The sequence below is a fragment of the Rhinopithecus bieti genome, unplaced genomic scaffold (assembly GCF_001698545.2).
Source record: "Rhinopithecus bieti isolate Rb0 unplaced genomic scaffold, ASM169854v2 scaffold_30687, whole genome shotgun sequence".
NCBI classification, from domain to species: Eukaryota; Metazoa; Chordata; class Mammalia; order Primates; family Cercopithecidae; genus Rhinopithecus; species Rhinopithecus bieti.
Genome location: NW_016813366.1, coordinates 708,391 through 721,935, shown reverse-complemented (window position 1 = coordinate 721,935; position 13,545 = coordinate 708,391). Strand labels below are relative to the sequence as shown.

At 56.4% G+C, this 13,545-nt stretch overlaps 3 protein-coding genes across 5 annotated transcripts in view; 1 reads left to right on the top strand and 2 right to left on the bottom strand.

Moving 5' to 3' along the window:
- The window catches only part of TBXA2R (thromboxane A2 receptor), a 13,867-nt gene extending 9,354 nt beyond the window's left edge, over positions 1–4,513 (top strand). For 2 of the 3 annotated variants that reach the window (XM_017848006.1, XM_017848005.1), the window contains exons 2-3: positions 169–1,037; positions 3,088–3,685. In XM_017848006.1, the coding sequence (XP_017703495.1) occupies positions 252–1,037; positions 3,088–3,333 (1,032 nt within the window). In that variant the 5' untranslated portion in view covers positions 169–251 and the 3' untranslated portion in view covers positions 3,334–3,685. Of the gene's footprint in view, positions 1–168; positions 1,038–3,087 lie in introns of all 3 variants that reach the window. The other variant, XM_017848004.1, reaches the window with a different exon arrangement.
- Positions 4,514–5,326: 813 nt separating this feature from the next.
- LOC108512662 (flocculation protein FLO11-like) lies at positions 5,327–7,900 on the bottom strand. The gene has a single exon (XM_017848003.1). The coding sequence runs from the start codon at positions 7,583–7,585 to the stop codon at positions 5,582–5,584; it is 2,004 nt and encodes a 667-aa protein (XP_017703492.1). The 5' UTR covers positions 7,586–7,900; the 3' UTR covers positions 5,327–5,581.
- A 916-nt stretch (positions 7,901–8,816) lies between these two features.
- Positions 8,817–13,545, bottom strand: LOC108512649 (PDZ domain-containing protein GIPC3; the record flags this gene model as incomplete). The annotated part of the gene is made up of 6 exons (XM_017847975.1): positions 8,817–9,066; positions 9,193–9,274; positions 9,541–9,653; positions 12,211–12,391; positions 12,524–12,709; positions 13,384–13,545. Coding segments are annotated over 6 exons (876 nt in total), but the record flags the coding sequence as incomplete, so codon positions are not given.

Sequence of the window (13,545 nt, the reverse complement as noted above, 5' to 3'; positions counted from 1 at the left end):
AGAGAGAGAGAGAGAGAGAGAGAGAGAGAGAGAGAGAGAGAGAGAGAGAGAGAGAAAACCAGGAGAGGATATTTGAGCTGGGGCATTGAAGGTTGTGTAGGAGTTCACCAGAGCTACTTACACTGAAATGCAGAATTAATCACAAGCAAATCTTCTCTTGCCTCCCAGGTGTGCCTGAACCAGTGCCAGCCTGCCCTGTCTGCAGCATCGGCCTGATGGGGTGGTGACTGATCCCGCAGGGCTCCGGAGCCATGTGGCCCAACGGCAGCTCCCTGGGGCCCTGTTTCCGGCCCACAAACATTACCCTGGAGGAGAGGCGGCTGATCGCCTCGCCCTGGTTCGCGGCCTCCTTTTGCGTGGTGGGCCTGGCCTCCAACCTGCTGGCCCTGAGCGTGCTGGCGGGCGCGCGGCAGGGGGGTTCACACACGCGCTCCTCCTTCCTCACCTTCCTCTGCGGCCTCGTCCTCACCGACTTCCTGGGGCTGCTGGTGACCGGTGCCATCGTGGTGTCCCAGCACGCCGCGCTCTTCGAGTGGCACGCCGTGGACCCCGGCTGCCGCCTCTGCCGCTTCATGGGCGTCGTCATGGTCTTCTTCGGCCTGTCCCCGCTGCTGCTGGGGGCCACCATGGCCTCGGAGCGTTTCCTAGGCATCACCCGGCCCTTCTCGCGCCCGGCGGTCACCTCGCAGCGCCGCGCCTGGGCCACCGTGGGGCTGGTGTGGGCGGCCGCGCTGGCGCTGGGCCTGCTGCCCCTGCTGGGCCTGGGTCGCTACACCGTGCAGTACCCGGGGTCCTGGTGCTTCCTGACGCTGGGCGCCGAGTCCGGGGACGTGGCCTTTGGGCTGCTCTTCTCCATGCTGGGCGGCCTCTCGGTGGGGCTGTCCTTCCTGCTGAACACGGTCAGCGTGGCCACCCTGTGCCACGTCTACCACGGGCAGGAGGCGGCCCAGCAGCGTCCCCGGGACTCCGAGGTGGAGATGATGGCTCAGCTCCTGGGGATCATGCTGGTGGCCAGCGTGTGTTGGTTGCCCCTGCTGGTGAGTGGGGGCTCTGTGGGGTCCTGCTACCCTCCTGACTGGACCTCTGGTCACCCAGCGTGGATTTAAATCCTGATGGTGACAGCCGGGCGCGGTGGCTCACGCCTGTAATCCCAGCACTCTGGGAGGCCGAGGTGGGCGGATCACGAGGTCAGGAGATCGAGACCATCCTGGCTAACACGGTGAAACCTCGTCTGTACTAATAATACAAAAAAATTAGCCGGGCGAGGTGGCGGGCGCCTGTAGTCACAGCTACTCAGGAGGCTGAGGCAGGAGAATAGCGTGAACCCGGGAGGCGGAGCTTGCAGTGAGCCGAGATCGAGCCACTGCACTCCAGCCTGGGGGACAGAGTGAGACTCTGTCTCAATATAATAGTAGTACTAATAATAGCAACAATTATATATATGCATACATAGTTTTCTTTCTTTCTTTTTTTTTTGAGATGGAGCCTTGCTCTGTTGTCCAGGCTGGAGTGCAGTGGCATGATCTCAGCTCACTGTAACCTCCGCCGCCCGGGTTCAAGCAATCCTCCTGCCTCCGTTTCCTGAGGAGCTGGGATTACAGGCACCTGCCACCATGCCCAGCTAATATTTTGTATTTTTAGTAGAGATAGGGTTTCACCATGTTGGCCAGGGTGGCCAGGCTGGTCTCGAATGCCTGGCCTCAAGTGATCCACCTGTCTCACCCTCCGAAAGTGTTGGGATTACAAGCATGAGCCACTGAGCCCGGGCAAAATAATTTATATTATATTATATTAGAATGCACTACTATATTAAAAGCATTTCCTGGGCCTGGCGCAGTGGCTCACGCCTGTGATCCCAGCACTTTGGGAGGCCGAGGTGGGCAGATCACAAAGTCAGGAGTTCAAGACCAGCTTGGTCAACATAGTGAAACCCTGTCTCTACTAAAAATACAAAAAAATTAGCTGGGTGCCTGTAGTCCCTGCTACTTGGGAGGCTGAGGCAGGAGAATCGCTTGAACCTGGGAGGCAGAGGTTGCAGTGAGCTGAGATCATACCACTGCACTCCAGCCTGGGCAACAGTAGGAGACCCTATCTCCAAATAAATCAAATAAATAAACAAATAAATAAAGAAATAAGTAAAATAATTTCCTAAGCACCTACTGTAGGCTGGATGTAGCAGCAACAGCAGCCAAGAAACAGCCAGGGCACACCCTCATAGGCTCATATCTCTCGTTGGGAGACGGACACTGGACCCGGGGGGTTATGGCATGGGCTGGGCAAAGCTGTGATGAGGAAGCGATGTCAGATCCCAGAAGAGGTGCCTGACCTGGCCTAGGGAAGTCACTGAAGGGCAAATGGGAGTGGGCCATTTTTATTATTTAAAAATTATATTTATTTATTTATTTTGAGACAGGATCTTGCTCGGTCACCCAGACTGGAGTGCAACCATGCCCGGGTAACTTTTAATTGATTTTACTTTTGTAGACATGAGGTCTCACTATGTTCCCCAGGCTGGTCTTGAACTCCTGGGTTCGAATGATTCTCTCCTATTGGCCTCCCAGAGTGCTGAGATTACAGGCATGAGCCACTGTCTGGCTAACAGTGCTCTAATTTATGGACGCATGAGAAGGAGCTCAGAAAGGTTAGTCAACTCGCCTGAGGTCACCCAGCAATGCAGTAACAGAGTGGACACCGGCCAGGCGCGGTGGCTCACGCCTGTAATTCCAGCACTCTAGGAGGCTGAGGTGGGCAGATCACTTGAGGTCAGGAGTTCGAGACTAGCCTGGCCAACATGGCGAAACCCCCTCTTTACTAAAAATACAAAAATTAGCCGGGTGTAGAGGCGGGCACCTGTAATCCCAGCTACTCAGGAGGCTGAGGGAGGAGAATCGCTTGAACCGGGGAGGCAGAGGTTGCAATGAGCTGAGATCGCACCACTGCACTCCAGCCTGGGCGACAGAACGAGACTGTGTCTCAAAAATAAAAATAAAAAACGGAGTGGACCCTGGATCTCAGGGGACCCGGGGCAGGGACCGGGGCCGGCGGGGCTGGAGGCAGGGCCCAGGCTGACCGCTGTCCCCTCTGCAGGTGTTCATCGCCCAGACAGTGCTGCGGAACCCGCCTGCCATGAGCCCCTCGGGGCAGCTGTCCCGCGCCACGGAGCAAGAGCTGCTCATCTACTTGCGTGTGGCCACGTGGAACCAGATCCTGGATCCCTGGGTGTACATCCTGTTCCGCCGCGCCGTGCTCCGGCGCCTCCAGCCTCGCCTCAGCACACGGTCCAGGTCGCTGTCCCTCCAGCCGCAGCTCACGCAGCGCTCCGGGCTGCAGTAGGAAGTGGACAGAGCACCCCTCCCGCGTGTTTCCGCGGAGCCCTGGGCCCCCTCGGACAGCCCATCTGCCTGTTCTGAGGATTCGGGAGCTGGGGTGCTGGAAGGACAGTGGGCGTCAGCAGCAAGGTTTTGGGGTTGACCCCAATCCAACCCGGGGACCCCCAACTTCTCCCTGATCCTTTTACCAAGACCTCTCCCTTCCTAGGCTCCCTTTTCCCATCCAGAGTTCCTAGCACTTCTCTGCACCCCTCCCAACCCCAGGAAGGGCGTGGGGACGTTGGAAGAGGGTCTTGCATAGCTTTTTTTTTTTTTGATGGAGTCTTGCTCTGTCCCCCAGGCTGCAGTGCAGTGGCACCATCTCAGCTCACTGCAACCTCTACCTCCCCGGTTCAAGCAATTCTCCTGCCTCAGCCTCCCTAGTAGCTGGGCCTATAGGCGCATGCCACCATGCCCAGCTAATTTTTGTATTTTTGGTAGAGACAGGTTTCACCATGTTGGGCAGCCTGGTCTTGAACTCCTGACCTCAGGTGATCCATCCGCCTCGGCCTCCCAGAGTGCTGGGATTATAAGCATGAACCACTGCACCTGCCTTTTTTTTTTTTTTTTTTTTTTGAGACGGAGTCTCACTCTGTGGCCCAGGCTGGAGTGCAGTGGCACGATCTCAACTCACTACAAGCTCCACCTCCTGGATTCAAGCGATTCTCGTGCCTCAGCCTCCTGAGCAGCTGGGACTACAGGCGTAAGCCACTGCGCCCAGTCTTCCATTGCTCTTTCACCCTGATTTGACCTACTTCTGGGGTACTGTTGCATCCTTTTGAACCACCAACAGAGAAGGTTCTGTCCAGAAAAGATTGAATGTGAACGGGGGCACCCCCCTTTTCTTGCCAAAATATATCTCTGCCTTTGGTTTTATTTTCCTTTGGGTCCAGAAGTTGTCAGTCTCTGGGGTTTTGTGCACTGGACCTGACCCGGGGCAGACAAGGGCAAGGCTGGGGAGGATGGGGAGGGAAGAGAGGATTCGGTTCCTCCCACACTTGTTTCTTGTTTCCTAATCACTTCATGGGTGGTACCGCCTAGAATTCTCCCAGCAGCCTGTAATGGGAAGGCTTCAGGTTAGCCCTGGGACCTACATTGAAACCACCTTTGAATCTGCATGTTATTAAAAGTAGGTATAAATGGGCCAGGTGTGATTGTTCATGCCTGTAATCCCAGCACTTTGAGAGGCTGAGGACGGTGGATCACCTGAAGTCAGGAGTTCGAGACCAGCCTGGCCAACATGGTGAACCCCTGTCTCTACTAAAAATACAAAAATGGCTGGGTGTGGTGGCTCATGCCTGTAGTCCTAGCACTTTGGGAGGCCGAGAGGGGCAGATCACCTGAGGTCGGGAGTTCGAGCCCAGCCTGACCAACATGGAGAAACCACATCTCTATCAAAAATACAAAAAAAAAAAAAAAGAAAAAAAAATTAGCCAGGCGTGATGGCGCATGTCTGTAATCTCAGCTACTCGGGAGGCTGAGGCAAGAGAATCGCTTGAACCAAGGAGGTGGAGGTTGTGGTGACCTGAGATCACATCATTGCATTCCAGCCTGGGCAACAAGAGCAAAACTCCGTCTCTAAAGACAAACAAACAAACAAAAAATTAGCCAGGCATGGTGGCAGGTGCCTGTAATCCCAACTATGCAGGAGGCTGAGGCAGGAGAATTGGTTGAACCTGGGAGGCAGAGGTTGCCGTGAGCTGAGATTGCGCTGCTGCACTCCAGCCTGGGCGACAGAGCGAGACTCTATTTCAGGAAAAAAAAAAAAAAAAAAGGACCAATGGCTGGGTCTTCGTGGATCACCTGTCCCATGCAGGCAGGTAAGCTCATCCCCATGTGGTGCTTAATGAAGTGCTTGGTACACAGTAGGTGCTCGAGAGGTTGCCGTAGTTTCAGCCAACCCCTCAGCCCCACATCTCGGCATTCCCCTGAACTCCCTGCAAAATGACACACCAGGCTGCAGAGATGGAAGGTGCCTTTATTCACCATGAGCCCTCAGGGTACATGCGGTGCAACCTGTCTCCTGCCCTCCTTTTCCCTCCAAGAACCTGGATCTGAGCCAGGGCGGGTGAAACCAAAGCCCCTGTTTTCACCACCCCCCTCCACCACCACCTGCTGGGGAAATAAGGTCACTTGCTGCTTCTGGGGGGCCCAGGCTGGCAGGGACAGGAGAGGGTGAGAACCACATGAGTCAGGGCTAGGTCACAGCCAAACTACGACCCCCCGCGGTAAGGGTGGGGCCCTGGCTCCTCCAGAGTTGGGGAAGGGGCAGGCGCCAGAGCTGGGGACTCAGACAGCTGGGAACTCAGGAGGCCTCTGGGGGCAGGACTAAGAGTGACAGATATGGTGCGTGGGGTGGATTTCTGGGGTCCCACCTGGGGCTTGGGAGAGACGGCTGGCTTCTGGGGGGTTGAGGAGACCTGTGGCTGAGGGGCCAGGTAGGAGACTGGGGATAAGCCTGGGATGGGGCCAAGGCTGGCCTGGGTGCCACGCACCTGCTCTTGGGGCTGAGGCAGAGGCTGGGGGTCTTTGCTAGGGGCTGGGGTGGGGTCTCTGCGGGGTGGGCCTGGGGGCTGAGGTTGGGTTGCGGCAGGGGCCTCAAGCTGGATTCTAGGGTCAAGGCCAGGGGTCTGTGGGGAGAGCCCATTTCTAGGGCTCAGCCAGATTCTTGAACTGATGTGAGTTCTGGAACTGGACTGGGTTCCAGAACTAAGGTGGGCTCCAGGGCTGGGCTGAATTCTTGAGCCAGTCTGGGTTTCAGAGCTGAGCCCAGTCTCGGAGCTGGACTGGGTTCTGGACTTTAAGGAGTCGGGCTGAATTCTTGAGCTGACCTGGGTTTCAGAGCCGAACTGAATCCCAGAGCTGATCTGGGTTCCAGAGCTGGGCTGAGCCTCAGAGCTGAGCCCGGTCTCAGGACTGGACTGGGTTCTGGAGCTAAGATGCGCTCCAAGGCTGAGCTGAATTCTTGCACGGGCCTGGGTCCCAGAGCTGAGCTGGTTTCCAGAACCGGTCTGAGTTCTGGAGCTGGGATGGGCTCCAGTAATCAGCTGCGTTCCAAAACTAAGCTGACTTCCAGAGCTGGCTTGAATTCTTGAGCTTATCTGGGTCCCAGAGCTGGGCTGAGTGCCAAAGCTAGGCTGACTTCCAGAGTTGATCTGCTTCCCAAAGTCTAGTTGAATACCAGAGCTGTCTGGGGCTGTGGTCTGGAGCTGGTATCTAGAACCTGGAAGGGTTTTAGAGGCGAATTGAGTCCCAGAGGCTGGTCGAGCTCCTGGGCAGCGCTGGGTCCTGGAGCTGGGCCTGCTGTCAGAACTAGACAGGGCTGTGGAGCTTAACTCTGTTGCTGTGATGGCCTGGGTCCCAGGACTAGGTAGGACTCCAGAGCTTAGTTGGATTCTGGAACTTGGCTGGGTCTCAGCCACTGTCTGTGTTTTGGAGCTGGCTGGGATTTCAGAACCAGCCTGTGCTCCAGAACTGAGCAGAGTACTAGAGTTGAGTGCAGTGCCTGGGCTGGATTGAGCTTTGGAGCTTGGCCAGGCCTTGAAATTGGTCTGCATTCTAGAGCTGGCCTGCATTCTGCAGGGAGAATGGGGCTTGGCACCAAGCTGTGTGCTGGAGCTGGGCCTTGCTTCCAAGATGGATGGGGTTCCAGAGCTGGTCTGAATCCTGGAGTTGGGCCTGGTTGTAGCACTAGGTGAGGTTCTAGAGCTGGGCTCAGTCTCAGAGCTGGAATCATCACTGGCACTGGACTGGGCTGCAGGATGGGGATGGGTACTTGGATGCAACTGGGCTTGGGATCTGGACTGGGCAGTTGTGTGGACCTGGGTTTCTGAGCTGGTCTGAGTTCTTGAATAGGATTTGGTTTGGGAGCTGTCTCTGAATCCTGAGCTGGCTGGGGTTCCAGAGCTGGGCTGCTTCATGAATCTCACATGGGTTCCAAAATTAACTGGGGTTCTGGAGCCAGACCGAGTGTCCAGGTGTGGCTGCATTGTGGAGCTGTCCAGAGTTCCAGAGTCAGCTCGAGTTTTCCAGCAGGGCTTGGTCTCCGAACTAGCCTGGATTCTGGAACTGGGATTGGTCTCCAAGCTGGTCTGGGTCTTAAAATTTGTCTGGGTTCCAGAGCTTGGCTTGTTGTCAGGGCTCAGTTGGATTCTAGAGATGAGCTTCATCTCAGAACTGGCCTGGGCTTCAGAGCAGGGCTTGGTCTCAGATCTCATCTGGGTTCTAGAGCTGGGCTTGGTCTCAGAGGTGGCCTGAGTTCTAGAACAGGGCTTGGTCTCAGTGCTGGGTTTGGTCTCAGAGCTTATCTGGGTTCTAGAGCTGGGCTTGGTCTCAGGGCTGGCCTGAGTTCTAGAGCTGGGCTTGGCCTCAGAGCTGACCTGAGTTCTAGAGCTGGGCTTGGCCTCAGAGGTGGCCTGAGTTCTAGAACAGGGCTTGTTCTCAATGCTGGGCTTGGTCTCAGAATTTATCTGGGTTCTAGAGCTGGGCTTGGTCTCAGAGGCTCATTGGTTTCTAGAACTGGGCTGGTTCTCAGGAGCGGCCTGGGCTCTAGAACAGGGCTTAGTCCTCAATACTGGACTTGGTCTCAGAGTTCATCTGGAGTTCCAGAAGCTGAGCTTAGTCCAGAGTCCATCTGAGTTCTAGAGGCTGGGCTTGGCCTCAGAGTTTGGGCCTGAGGTTCTAGAACAGGGCTTGGTCTCTATGGCTGGGCCTGGTCTCAGAGTCCATCGTGTCTGGGTTCTAGGGTGGGCTTGGTCTCAGAGCTGGCCTGAGTTCTAGAAACAGGGGCCTTGGTCTCAATGCTGGGGGGCTCAGTCTCAGAACCATCTGGGTTCTAGAGCTGGGCTTGGTCTCAGAGCTGGGGCCTGAGTTCTAGAACAGGGCTTGGTCTCAATGCTGGCTCATTCTCAGAGCCCATCTGCGTTCTAGAGCTGGCATGTCTCAGAGTCCATCTGGGTTTCTAGAGCTGAGTTGGCCTCAGGGTTGGGGCCTGGGCTCTAGAACAAGACGGCTTGGTCTCAATACTGGGCTTGGTCTCAGAGTTCCATCTGAGTTCTAGAGGGCTGAGCTTAGTTCTCGAGCCCATCTGGGTTCTACAGCTGAGTTTAGGCCTCAGAGGGTGGCCTGAGTTCTAGAACAGGGCTTGGTCTCTATTGCTGGGCTCGGTCTCAGAGGGCCCATCTGGGTTCTCAAGCTGGGCATGGTCTCAGGAGGCCCATCTTTGGTTCTTAGAGTGGGCATGGTCTCAAAGCTCATCTGGGTTCTAGAGCTGGGCTTGGTCTCAGGGCTGGCCTGAGTTTTAGAACACAGCTTGTTCTCAATGCTGGGCTTGGTCTCAGAGCTGGCCTGGGCTCTAGCACAAAGCTTGGCCTCAGACCTGGGCTGGATTCTAGAGAAGGGCTGGGTTCTGGAGCTGGGCTGGGGCTCCAAATTGGATTGGGCTCTAGAGAGGAACTTGGCCTCCGATCTGGGCTGGGTTCTGGAGCAGGGCTGGGGCAGGGGGCGGGGCTCCAGGCTGGGGCTGTGCTGGGCTCCCCCAGGGCAGACTAGCCACAGGCCTCCCTGGCCTCGCTGATGGCGGCCCACACCTCCACCACAAACTCGTCGGGGAAGGCGAACTCGCCCAAGACGGAGTCTAAACAGCGCGCAAACTCCTGGACGCTCACTGTCTTCTTGGACGTCTCCACCATGGTGGACGCTGTGGGCCATGCCGGAGGGGTTGTCAGTGAGGGCACTCCCCACTCCAAACTTCCCGCTGGGACCCCTGCCTCCTCCCATAGGCTGCCCTCCCCCCAGGGCCCCCCAGCTTACCCTGGCCCCTTACCCAGCTCGGGGTCCCGAATGCCCATGTAGCTTTCCAGCAGGTCATCAACCTTCTGGGATGCCTCCTCCTCAAACTCACTGGGCTGAGGGCACAGGAGAAGGAAGTCAGGGGTGAAAAGCCTTGAAGCCCCCCAGCCCCTCCAGACCCCCACCCCTAAGGTTAGAGTGGACTGGACCCTCACATGAGTCAGTAGTGCTGGTACCAACATCATTGCCCCACCTTTCAACGAGGACCCATTTTGCAGGCAGAGAAACCGAGGCTCCGAGAAGTTCTTGCCCAAGGCCACACTGACTCAGTGGCAGAACTGCAGGTGCAGAAGCCTGGGAAGAACCCCTCCCCTTCACTCACCGCTTCCTCCACTGTGGCAGCCCCCCCAGAACGAAGCCGCAGGGTCTCCCTCCCACTGGTCACTTTCGCCTCTACGGGGCATTTGCTGGATCGACTTCTCTGGCCAATCATATCTGGAGGGAACAGAGTGAGGGATGGCCATGGGTTCTGGGTGGAGCCACATCTTTGTAAGCCCTGGGAGGCCACCAGCCGAGCCTTTCTAGAATCTTCCTCCCCTTCAAAGACCTCCTTTGCGGTGAATCTCCAGAGACCCATTCGAGATTCCACACTTCCCGTCCCCAGCAAACTAAATCACAAGTCCAGAATGAAGCGTAATGGAGCAAGTTTAGAACTAACGTCCCAGTTCCACGCCTTCACTCTCCCTCTTCTAGGGACTGCTTGGGACCCTCCTTGGGGCAGGAGCCTCAATCTAGGTATGTTCTTGTCTAGGTTCCAGAACCCAGCTTAGTGTCAGGGCTGAGATGTAGAAACACTTAGTTTCAAAGCTGGCCTGGGCTCTAGAGCTGGGTTTAGTCTCAGACTAAGCTTGATTTTTTTTTCTTTCTTTTTTTTTTCTGAGATGAAGTCTTGCTCTGTCGCCCAGGCTGGAGTGCAATGGCACGATCTTGGTTCGCTACAGTCTCCACCTCCCAGGTTCAAGCGATTCTTCTGCCTCAGCCCCCTGAATAGCTGGGACTACAGGCGCCTGCCACCACATCTGGCTAATTTTTGTATTTTTAGTAGAGACGGGGGTTTCACCATATTGGCCAGGCTGGTCTTGAACTCCTGACCTCGTGATCTGCCAGCCTTGGCCTCCCAAAGTGCTGGGGTTACAGGTGTGAGCCACCATGCCCAGCCAGGTTTTGTTTGTTTGTTTGTTTTGTTGTTGTTGTTGAGACTAAGTCTCGCTCTGTCACCCAGGCTAGAGTGCATTGGTGTGATCTTGGTTCACTGCAACCTCCGCCTCCCAGGTTCAAGTGATTCTCGCATCTCAGCCTCTGAGTAGCTGGGACTACAGGCACGCACCACCACATCCCACTAATTTTTTTGTATTTTTAGTAGAGATGGGGTTTCACCATGTTTGCCAGGCTGGTCTCAAACTCCTGACCTCAGCTGATCCACCTACCTCGGCCTCCCAAAGTGCTGGGATTACAGGTGTGAGCCACCACGCCCGGCCTAAACTCTATTTTTAGGCGTGGCTTTTGGAGTTCACAGCCACAGCAGGGCAGATTCTAGAACCCCATACAGCTCAGTCTCCCCGGGACCTCTCTCCATGTGTGCCAGGGCACTTCTAGAAGCTCTCGCTCTGTTCTATAGAACAATGCTATCCAAAGGGCCAACCCATGGCTAGATGAGGAGAATGTGCTAGTATGTAAATCAATACACTGCTTTCTTCATTGAGAAAGTCTAGTTATGGAAAAAAAATGGGCAGGGTGCAGTGGCTCACGCCTATAATTCCAGCACTTTGGGAGGCCAAGGCGGGCAGATCACCTGAGGTCGGGAGTTTGAGACCAGCCTGACCAACATGGAGAAATCCCATCTCTACTAAAAACAAAATTAGCCAGGCGTGGTGGCACATGCCTGTAATCCCAGCTACTCGGGAGGCTGAGGCAGGAGAATCACTTGAACCTGGGAGGCAGAGGTTGCGGTGAGCTGAGATTGTGCTACTGCACTCCAGCCTGGACAAGAGTGAAACTCCATCTCAAAAAGAGAAAAAAATTAAAAATTAGCTGGCACGGCCAGGCGCGGTGGCTCACGCCTGTAATCCCAGCATTTTGGGAGGCCAAGATGGGTGGATCACCTGAGCTCAGGAGTTTGAGACCAGTCTGGCCAACATAATGAAACCCCGTCTCTACTAAAAATACAAAAATTATCCTGGCATGGTGGTACACGCCTGTAATCCCAGCTTCTCCTGAGGCTGAGGCAGGAGAACCTCTTGAACCTGGGAGGCAGAGGTTGCAGCGAGCTGAGATTGCACCCCTGCGCTCCTGCCTGGGTGACATATTGAGACTCTGCCTCAAAAAAAAAAAAAGGAAGAAAGAAAACTTTTCTCATATTCTCATTCTCTAGAATCCACCATGACCTCAAAGCACTACTTTAAAAGTTCCCAGGCTGAGCGCAGAGTGGTTCACGCCTATAATCCTAGCACTTTGGGAGGCCAAGGCGGGTGGATCACCTGAGGTCAGGAGTTCAAGACCAGACTGGTCAAGATGGTGAAACCCCGTCTCTACTAAAAATACAAAAATTAGCCAGGCGCAAAGGCGGGTGCCTGTAATCCCAGCTACTGGGGAGGCTGAGGCAGGAGAATCGCTTGAACTCGGGAGGCCGAGGTTGCAGTGAGCTGAGATTCAAGATCGTGCCATTGCACTCCAGCCAAGGCCTCAGAGTGAGACTCTCTCTCAAAAAAAAAAAAAAAAAAAAGCTCCCAGCCTGGCTACAAAGTGGTTCTGGAGGCCGCCTCCTCCCACTCCACTTTACCCAGTCTCTACCCCACCCCTCCCACACAGACTGGTTCCATAACAATCTATTAATAGAAACTACCTACCAGTTTCTGTTACCCTGCCAGGAGCTCCTTGCCATGCAGCGGGTGCACCTAGAACCTTCCAGCCCGTGCCATCCCCAACCCTCCTCCACCCCAGGCATCCCTAGAACCCACTTTGGGAAGAGCTCCCGCCAGTCCGCCCGCCTTACCGAAGGCCCTCTTGGGCTGCACCAGGCGCAGGGTGAAGGGCTGGGACTTGGGCAGCTCCCGGAGCATCTTGGCCACCTCGTAGTGGCGGCAGCCCACAATGGAGTGGTCGTTGATGGCTTCGATGCTGTCACCCACGCACACTGCCTCGATCCGGTTGATGATACTGCCTTCCTTGATTCTCTGCAGGGATCCAGCGTCGCTGGCAGGGCAACCCCAGCCACCCGCCTCCAATCCCCAGAACCCACGTCGACCCGGAGTGAGGGGGCAGTTGCTGGACCCCAGGAAGTCACCCGCCCACCCCCTCCCGGGCACCTTGATGAAGGCGTAGCCGGCCCCGTTGTCCGTGATGGTCAGCCCCAGAGCGTCCTCTGTCTTAGTGACCTCCACCTCCTTGGTCTCGCCTCGCACGTGGGCAAAGATGAAATCCTCCAGGCCTATCTGGCCCCCTAGGAGCTTCTGCATGTCCACTTTGTGGCTGTTGAGGGTGCAAAATAAAATCTTCCCGGGGGAGAAGGAACGCAGAGGTAGCCAGGGCACGCATCCTCCCACGCAGCCGCCCTGTCTGCGCAGGCCCCTGCCCCCAGCGACCAGGATCCCAGCCCATGGGAAAGGGCAGGGCGTGGGGCCTCCCGAGAATGGAGAGAGGAGGGAGGAGGAGGCTTCCGGCAGGTGGAGACCCCTCTCCATACCCCCAGGACCTCCAGCCCCCAGACCTCCAGGTTTACTCTGCTGGCGCCCCCTAGGGGCTGCAGACCAAACGGACCCGGATTGGAAAAATGCCCAGGAACCCCGCAACCGTACCACGGCCTCAGACTTCCCACCTCCAAGGGGACCATCTGGAACCCCAGACGCCAGCTACTCCCAGGAAGCACAGAGGAGCTTCCCCGAGGGCTGGGGTCCGCTCCAAGCGAGGTCTGCGCAGAGGATTTTCTGGAATATCTAGGGGTCCGCTAGACCTAAGACCTCCCCATCTTTTGCGCAGAGAGTGCAAAGGGGAACCCTGGGATGTGGCACCCCGTTCTCTGAGGGCTGCGTCTCTGAGATCCGGCGATTAGGCAGCCACCCCGACGTCTGGGATCCGGGGATCTGGGGTCTCCCGTCCAGCGTCCAAGCTCCCCACCCCTCACCACATCAGGCGGATGGTCTCGGGTGCGGGTGTCCGGGGTCCTTACCTCCGTGGGCGCGATCCCGAAGGCCTCGGCGATCTTGGCGTACAGCTCGCGGACGTTGGTGAAGCCCTCGATCTTGCCCGTGGGGCTCCCGTGCGCCAGCTGCGTGCGGAAGACGAGGCGCGGGCGGGCGCGGGGCGCAGCCGGGGGCTCCGAGGGCGCGGG

Coding starts and splice junctions, on each gene's coding strand:
- LOC108512662 (XM_017848003.1), bottom strand. CDS start 7,585: ATGAGATCTGAGACCAAGCCCTGCTCTGAAGCCCAGGCCAGTTCTGAG.